The 9,821-nt window shown below is 41.3% G+C and overlaps 1 protein-coding gene across 1 annotated transcript in view; it reads right to left on the reverse strand.

The window, feature by feature from the left end:
• hcn4l (hyperpolarization activated cyclic nucleotide-gated potassium channel 4l) overlaps window positions 1-6,520 on the reverse strand; it is a 34,614-nt gene extending 28,094 nt beyond the window's left edge. The window contains exons 1-2 of the mRNA XM_066668410.1: window positions 6,071-6,520; window positions 5,808-6,037 (exon numbers count right to left, since the gene is read on the reverse strand). Of these exons, the coding sequence (XP_066524507.1) occupies window positions 5,808-6,037; window positions 6,071-6,520 (680 nt within the window). The remainder of the gene's footprint in view (window positions 1-5,807; window positions 6,038-6,070) is intronic.
• Between the last annotated feature and the right edge of the window lie 3,301 nt (window positions 6,521-9,821).

The raw sequence follows: 9,821 nt of genomic DNA on the forward strand, positions 1-9,821 counted from the left end.
TTAAAGTCACATAAACTTCAATCAAACAAACAGCAAAACACTAGTATCCTGATTATTTTATAAGCCTTTCTCATAAGCATGGCTTCTCAGTGACTGGCTGCCACTCACAAAAAACTCATCTCGGAAACTGCAGCTTAACAAGACATGGATTTGAAATGGAATGTATGTTAATGACACAAGATTTATTCCCAAGTAATTTTGGACCATATTTATGGACCATTTGGCATTAAACAAAAATAATACAATATAAAGGATAAATACCAGTTTCCAGTTGTATGTAATAAAAGAGGATGATTTTGTCCATACAGTGATGATATGATGTTATTGGCGATATCATCATGTGTTCTGTCATTATAATCTAATATAATCTAAAGAAGCTTTTTACTTATGTTATTATTTATGATAAAAGCTTTTGACTGACCACTGGTTTCCACTGGTTAGCTTTAGTCTGACCTACTGTCCACTGTCATCCACACTTTACCTAATATAAAAATATAAAGGATAATAAAAATGGGCCATTACCAGGTCATCCTTTGGTCAAATTTGGACGAAGAGTGTGACATTAATCAAGGCTAAACCTTGCAATTACCTAAAATCAGCTCTTTGCTGGGCTGGTTTTGGTTATCTTTGTGAAACTACATATTTGTCATGGTTTTGGTTTGGGGCAAGGATGTCAAATAAAAGCAACAGAACCCATGAAGATCACTGGTGTTTAACATCACAATTCAACCATTACAACCAAACCCCAGTTCAACAAACTCCTGCTGGTGTTTAATTGCTTACTTAAGAAGAGCTTTCTCTTTTCACTATTGGTATAATAGGGATACACAGAAACATGAAGGAATAATTATGAATGACACTGATATTTTATTTTTGGCCAGTGGTGGGTCCAGAGCCTACAGGGAATCAATGGGGAAAAGGCATCCTGGATAGGGCATAACACACTCACCCAGTCACTCATACACTCACACCTTTGGACTCTGTCACATAGCCAGGTGTTTTGAAAGAAACAAACACATGCAGGAAAAACACACCAAACTTCTAACAAGCAGCTGATAAGGTTGTCTGATATTATCATACAGATTCACTGGTATCAGAAAGTTCTGCCAATAAAATACAGCTATTAAGAGCTTTTTACGCCTAAAACTAGGAAAAAGCACATTAATTTTGAGATTCCTCAGTTTTACATGTGGGTATTCTGCCGACATTTCTTTGAATAGGACCTGATGTGCTAATGAAAGAATTAATTCAAAAATAAATATATAAAATAAAATAATTGCCCAGAATTCACCCACTGTACCAGAATGTTTAGAAATGATCAAAAACTTTGAGATTTTCGGCTGCTTTTTTGAGTTTAAGAAATGTGAAATATAGATATATGTATATATATGTCACACAAGCTTCTTATCAGTCAGGACCTAGTGTAATAAGACCCACTCTGCTGTGTTGAAAGACTAATGATATTCCATGCTCCATAAACTGTGGATGTGAATCATTTTTTGTCACTGTCAAAACAAAACCTTGGGAAGAACATTCTTTTATTAATGTAAGAATATTTTATTTAAAGGCTATTTCTCTCTGTCCATTCATTACAAATTGTTCATACAATGAGTAAAGGGGAACTTCCCTGGAATAAAATGATGAAACTTAAAAAACAAAACACAAAAAGCTTTCCCTTTGATATGATAGTGACAATATTCAATTAAATGTCTAGCATTAAAATGTACCCCACCGGAGAAGACCCCTGTTGAAGTAAAGTTTTCAGGAAGGATCCAATTAATGAAATCATAGTCTGTGCCAAACAACAGCATAGTGCTGATATACTGCAGTGATGAAAACTCTCACAGTTGAACAATCTTACAATAGGGCATCTGCATTAAGAATGTCAAACAAGGCTGCACTGAAACAAACAAACTAGTATAAACTCTAGAGCATGAATACAGCTCAGGAAAACTAAAGCCCCTGCGATAATCAGCTTTCTATTGTTCATCTGCCAAAAATGCACTCTCATTCCCTGTCTCTATCTGTTACTGTGGAGCATTTTATGGGGCCTAATTGTCTTTGCCAATCCCCATTCCAGCACTTGTGATGAGATCTCTCAGGAAAGTGTGTCATCTCTGGTTGCCAGCACCAGTCATCATCTCTGTCACCCAGATGTTTAGTGCACAGCTGGAATCAAACAGCCTGTTCAGCCTAAATTTATATGGCACATACTCCTGTCTCTTTAGCCTGTCATCACTCCATGCCTGCTACAGGTAATGAAATCAGTAAATGGGGGCCTTTGTCAAAGCATGGCTTTCCTGCTGTATGTGGTGGAGATGGAAAGGTCAGAGAGCATGATAGAGAGGAAATGTAAATCAGCAAAAATGCAAGATGGCTCTATCAGAAAAAAGACCGGGCTCTCAATTTTAGAGACGCTCGATCCAATGAATTGCACATATATACATAGACATACTAACTTTATTATATTGATTTTATTTACATAACATTTCTAGTAAATCAATTATAAAATAGCAACAGCAATTGAATAAAAATAAAGAATGCCATTGCCTGAGAGTTTATATAAACATTACAACTATATAACTATATAACTATATAACAAACAACTGTGTTATATAAACATTTACCTTGACAACATTTGGCAGATGCTCATTTTCGGGGGAGGCTAGCGCAAGACTACTAACACTTCACTGGTGTGGTGTGTTCCAACTGAACTATAGTCTGTTGTGTATGCTACACTATTTCCCTGTGTTCTACACACTTAAAAACTCCTAAATTCATTGGTAAAGAAAATGGGTATATAAAAAATAACTTTTGTTTAATTAATGGGTTCTTTGCATCAAAAATGGGTTCTTCAGGTTGATGAAGAATGTGCAGTAGATGGTGCCATATGGTGCCATAAATGGTTCTTCTACTAAAACGATGTCAAGCGTATTAAAATAGAGAATCTTTATTGGTGCCATATAGAAGCCTTTTTAAAATGTGTGGAATAGAACCATCTATAGCACATTCTTCATCAATCTGAAGAACCCATTTACAATGCAAAGATGCATTACGATGTATAAGTTTATTTGAATACTCAGGGTTCTATACTGAACTATTTTGTTTATCAAATTACCCTTGTAGAACCATCATTCTGAAGTCTTTATTTTTGTTTATTAATTTCGCTACTATAAAACATGAGCAAAACAAAGCATGAGCATCTGTGCATTTGTACTCCATTGTACACTTGATTGTATTAAGTATATGTGTAATTTTTGTTCCTGGTGATCAAGTCACACAACAAGTACACGAAAATTCCAGTTTCACATAGCCCTGAGGCCAAAGGATATAGAGCACTAAAATGACTCTGATATCCATCTTATATCAGAACATAGGTTACACCAAAAATATAACTGTCCATCATAAATGAGACTGAATTCAATGCATTTGATTCCAACTCCATTCTCACCATCAGCTTAATCCCCAACCGTACGCTTAAAGTGATATCCAAACAAACAATGAAGTGATCACCCATAAACAGTGCATTAATGACAGCAGCACAAGTCATGTGGCCTATTTTAGGCCAGCCATCAAACCCGTGCCAAGGCCATGTGGTCCATTTCAATCACCTACTGTTGCTATTGCCCCTTCTATCCCTCTCTCCTCATCCACACCAGGAGAGATCCATTAAATAAATTGTGTTGTTATAATCTCCTCTGATGTTGGCTCCTAATAAAGCCAGTGGTTATACTAACCCATTTTGATTACCCCATTTCCAGTCTCTATAACCCATGACAAGCCCTGCTAGCCTGTTAGACCATTTGAAGCAATTGAGAACACTCATAGCACGCAAGTGTGAATGGGAGAATGGAGGATTTTCCCTGATGTCTGCTGCAATTCACCTTGATTGATACCTAGTACCACTGGGCTCATTCAACGTGTCTTTTCTCTCCAGGCTACCTCACATGGCCTACAATATCCACCCTATCGTCAATATATCATTTAGAAGGTTTTAAAGCGCACCCAGTAAAAATAAACACCTTTCATATCAGTTCTAAAGGCTGGAAAACATTGATGGTTGAACTTTATCATATTGCTGTTCTGTTGTTTGCCCTCTGAAGGACACCAAGCACTCCTACAGTCTCCATATCAATCACTCAAACACACTGAAGCTTCAGAGAGGTAACACCACTAGAGTCTACTAACCACTGCAAATACCTTAATATTCTTCAAGGGCAATGAAAGTATAACCTTAACAAGACAATGGTAAACTCACCCTAACCACGATGCCAAAACAATGACACCAAAAGACACAAGAATCTAAATCTGTATGGTATAGTGTTTACATAATGGGACAAGAATAAAGAGTAAAATCTTTAGAACTGAATGGATAATATGCTTATGTCTATATTAAAAACAAGCTTATTTGTAGAGCAGACCCACATAGAACTGAATGAAAGATTGCCTAGAACTTGAATGAGTTGATTTACACAGCAAGATGACAAAGACCCAAACTATAGGTTCAAGTCATTTTTTATAAGTAAATTAAACAAAAATGCTCATCTCCCAATAGAATGGAAAGGCAAAATGGGCTAAGACCTGTTCAAAAGAGCATCCTTATGCTGCAAAACCAATAGCAATGAATGGAAGATGTGTATATATATATATATATATATATATGTGTGTGTGTGTGTGTGTGTGTGTGTCTGAGAAACTAGTGAATGGCAGACCTTTACACAGCAAAGCCTTTAGAACTGCACTGAGTGTATTAAATGTGTGCATTTCAATGGTTAAAATCCTTTGAAATACATGGAAAGAATTAGTAAAATTAGTATAATTGTAAATTATTATACATTTTAAAACTTCAAAACTTGTAACTATGCTCATTTAACTCAGGGAAACCATTAGAACTGAATGGAGGATGAGTTCAGAACTTTAAAAAAGAACTCATTTATATAGAAAACACCACATGTGACTGGTTGAAATCCCATAGAACTGAATGGTAAATGTTTAGGCCAATGTTCTTCATGAGGTCAGTTAATCTCTAACTCCCTCCGCAACTGAACGCAAGAAGTATTTTGACCTGATTTAAACAGTGAAATGCCTCAGAACTAAATGGAAGAGGTGCTTATGACAATAGTTTAAAAGCGCTTAAAGGAAAATCTCTCAGATTTGATCAGAAGAAGTGCATACACTCTCAGAAAAGCTGTCTCTGTGGTAGTAACTTCAAGGGTACGTGCCTTTACTTAGGGAACATCATAATTGTAGATTTTAAAATTGTGTTAATTTCATACGCCCCATTTCATCTCCAATACTTTTATTATGTTGTTTTATTTAACACAGTTCTACAATGAAATCTTATACATATTCACCTGTAAGAGACTGTGATGTAGCTTTAAGGAGCACAACTGGACTTTAAAACTACACTGTTTGTACCTTTAGTGACCAATAATGTACCCCTACTGAAGCTTTTTTTTCTGAGAGTGTAGGCATACATTTTTTAAATCCCATTGAACTGAATGGTACATGTTCAGGCCTATGCTCGTAATGAGTTCATTGAACCAGTGGGACCAGTTGATTATAATGGATTTACACAGTGAAGCTCTTTAGAAACAAACTGAAGACTCCATAGACCAGTGGTTTTCCGCTGGGGAGCCACTGCCCTGCACAGCTGCGGTACTCCCTGCTCCAAAACATCTGGTCCAGCTCATCAAGTGATGAAGGAACTGGCAATGACCTGGATCAGGTGTGTTGGAGTAGCATGGAACAATTGAACCTCTAGGACTGCCATGAAACATGATGGGCCTCATGCAATGGGGTTTAACCTGAAGTCACTGTAGGGGTGGATGATCCAGAAGCCCGCAGACTTGACCCTCTCTTGCTCGCGCTCCACGGCCTTCTCGCTGCCGAACATGCGCAGGGAGAACTTGTTGACCCCAGGCTGCAGCATGGCGCCCAGCTGCCTGTGCATGAATCCGGCCTGGTACAGTCGCTCCTCATCTATCTGCTCTCCACTCTCCAGCTTCACCAGACTGGGGGTTCTCTCCGTTTCCCTCTCACTGCTTCTGTCCCTGTCCTTCTCCTCCACCACTACCACCTCCTCCTCCTGTCCTACATCATCTCTCTCTCTCTTCCTCCTCCTCCTCCTTCTGTCTTCCTCCTCATCATCTTCATCCTCCTCCTCCTCCTCGGGGCCGGCGTCCTCCGCCGTGATGAGGCGTCTTTGCTCGGCCGCGTCTCCCTGCGGCGCTCCGCTGGCACGGAACCTGCGGCAGTCTCCGTTGGCCCTGCTGAACGCTCTGCTGCCCACGTCCGTCTCCGCCTCGACCCCCGCGGCCCCTCCGCCGCCTCCTCTCTCAGCTCCCGCTCTCTCTCGCTCCTTCTCCCTCTCTCCGCCGCTCGCACTCGGCGAGGCGGAGGGCAGCAGCTGCTTCATCCTCACGCTCTTCCTGCGCGCGTCCTGCTCGCCCTCCTCCTCCGCGGCCGAGTCCCCGTGGCTGTAGAGGCGCTTACGCATGGACGAGTGCAGTCGCTCCATCCCCAACGTCGACGAAGGAATGGAAAGGTGAACGAGGAGGAAGAATAGCAGAGAGAGCGCGCGAGAGAGAGGGAGAGAGAGAGGGAAAGATAGAGAGTGAGTGAGAGACAGAAAGAGAGAGACAGAGAGAATTAGAAGAAAAAACTTCTGCTAGTCTTCCTCTTCTTCTGAGTCTTCCTCAAGCGCCTCAGATCACATACGCGTCGCGGAGACAAGCTGGAGAGCAGCGCGTGCCTTCCATCCCGCCACTGGAATAGAGAGAGAGAGAGAGAGAGAGAGAGGGAGAGAGAGATGGGTAGTTGATTTTGTGGATGACAGATAGAGAGAGACAGGGAGAGAGAGAGAGAGAGAGAGAGAGAGAGAGGCACGCGAGCGAAGAGCGTCGAGACGCTGCTAGAGAACGACTAGAAGGTTAACGGTTAGGTAAACGACGTGATGACGCGATGCCCGAGACAAAAACAAAAGATGTCCCTGTTAGACGAAGCTCCTCAGACGCGAGAGCTGCCCTGGTATTCTCAAAGTCAACGACACGTCCCAGATATATAAGAAACAAAGGGCGAAACAGGGCGAGCCACACGCAGAGCTTTAATCCAGCAGCGTCCCGCAGCCTCTGTGGCGGAGTGAATGAGTGAATGGGGAGAGAGAGAGAGAGAGAGAGAGAGAGAGAGAGAGAGAGAGAGAGAGAGCAGCAAATGAGCTCCGAGCACCTAAACCAAGACGGGTGGATGGAGGTTGGGGGGGGGGGGGGGAATGGTAAGGGATGGAAAGGATGTGTGTAAATATGTGTGTATAAAACAACACAGGGCTCGCGTCTGGGCAGTTGTTGCTGCTGTGTGTGTGAGGGATGTTTTATTTTATTTAATTTTTTGAGAGAGAGAGAGAGAGAGAGAGGGAGAGAGGTAGTGATATGACTCAGAACAAGGGCTAGAGACGTTCATCAGGTGATCTCAGGGAGCACGTTAATCTGTGACGGACACATTGGCTACAAGTGTCCTTGAATGCGATCCGTGAAAATGAATGCGGCGAGGAGGGTCAGGACGTGGTCAGATCATAAGGGAATGATGCAGTGGACTCATGTACATGTCCTGTTTGGATCTGGAGGCTCGTTGCTGCTGCAGGAAAATGAGGACCACCTGTATTAAACTGTGTGGAATGCGTGGATCCGCTATCCACAGACTATATTTAGAAGAGAAATAAACGAACATACACACACACACACTATATATATATATATGAGGCTTTTTGTAACAGCAGCGTGCAACTCTGACGCCCCCCCCCCACCCCGGAAAAAATAAATAAATAAATAAATATATATATATATTTAAACGAAGGTACATATTTATATATAGGAAAGGAAAACTTCACTAAATTTTCACATTTCCAGCATAAAGCCATTAGGGTGCGACAAATCCTTAAGTATAATTAAAAAGACTAATTAAATGTAAAATTGACTTTGGTTTGGTGGTTGGCCTACAACATTTTCAAATCCTTTCCGGCAGAGAGGCCACATGCTGGTATTACAAAAAATGTAGCACCCGCCCCCACCAGCAGTGGAGAGTTTGTCTATATTATGTAGTAAACATTGCACCTGCTGATTCCCATCAACAGCATTGTTTTTAATACCAAAAAAAAAAGAAAGAAAGAAAGAAAAAAAGCCCTATACAATAACCCATTTCACATCAAAACACTCTGATGCTGCTTACATCTCAACCACTGAATTATTCAGAATGCTTGAAACATCTGTGAAATCCCATCTTAAGTCATATGTCCCATGCTCAGCTGTGTTATCCTTCAGTGAGAATGCCTAAGTAGCTCATACATGCCAAAATATAGGTGTTGGTTTAATTTCTTCTTCTGAAATGAGGGACCTCATACCTTTAACACAGAGGAGATAGGCAGAATAACCCATTCTAGCAAATGCTGATGTAATACATCATGAGCAACCTGCTTACATTGTCATTATTAGTAAAACATTATATAATGTAGTTGTGTTGTGATCTCAGATACAGGGAAACAATCTAACAAGTCAGATGGTGAGGTCATGGTATCAAGTGCTTTAACAAGGCTGCTGGGAGCAGGATGATAGACACTGAAAGAAGAACGGCAGCATAATCTGCACTGGAACAGATAAAGCCTGTGGCCTTTAGAGCACAATGTGCATATGAGTCAGAAGTACTGCCTGTCCAGTAATTCTCCATTCCTGCGCAGTGGGAGAAAATGGCTGTAGGTGTCTTCTTGGAGGATGCGTGTGTGTGTGTGTGTGTGTGTGCAGGTACAGCTGCTAGTGGATGTGAGAAACAACTCAGTACAGTGGTTCTACTTATATTGGAATAATTTATTGTATTGTATTTTTTTCGGTCCCCCCATAAAGATGTGTGCCCTCTTTAAACAGAAAGAGTGGGAAAGTTTATCTTACACATCCAGGCAGTCAGTAATATTTACTATTTCTGAAACGGAGCCCACTGTTTAATAGAAGCTGGAAATAAAAATGGACATTGTCCTAAAACACTAACCATATAACTAAGTTAAAATAATGAATACACGAGAGGAAATTTGAATATTAATGAAACATTGCCTGCTCTGCAGCTCATTTTGGTGCAATAGCAGAAAATATATTCTTTGGAGTATTGTCACTCTTGGCCAGCAATGCCCCTTTGTGGTGCGCTGATATAACTGCAGATGGAATTTCTCACTGACAGAGAGCACGGTGGCGCAGCAGGTAGTGTCGCAGTCACACAGCTCCAGGAGGTTGTGGGTTCGATTCCCGCTCCGGGTGACTGTCTGTGAGGAGTTGGTGTGTTCTCCCCGTGTCCACGTGGGTTTCCTCCGGGTGCTCCGGTTTCCTCCCACAAACACACGCTGCAGGTGGATTGGTGACTCGAAAGTGTCCGTAGGTGTGAGTGAATGTGTCTGTGTTGCCCTGTGAAGGACTGGCGTCCCCTCCAGGGTGTATTCCCGCCTTGCGCCCGATGATTCCAGGTAGGCTCTGGACCCCCCGCGACCCTAAATTGGATAAGCGGTTACAGATAATGGATGGATGGACAGAGAGCACACCATTACACATCTGTGCACTCAGGAATATCAGAACCAACGCTGTTGAACAAATTCGTATTTGGTAGTGTGCATGTAGATTAACAAAGGTGCAGGTTACTTTGGCCTTATATAATCAACAGTTTTTTTTGTTTCAAATGACATAATCAGCATAAGTCTATGTACTTTGTGATGCCTTTTTTGATGAGTGTCTTTGCAAACAAGAAAACGAAAAGAGGAATAACACACAGACCCAGAATGATATCTTTGG

Source organism: Hoplias malabaricus, chromosome 4 (assembly GCF_029633855.1).
Source record: "Hoplias malabaricus isolate fHopMal1 chromosome 4, fHopMal1.hap1, whole genome shotgun sequence".
NCBI lineage: Eukaryota > Metazoa > Chordata > Actinopteri > Characiformes > Erythrinidae > Hoplias > Hoplias malabaricus.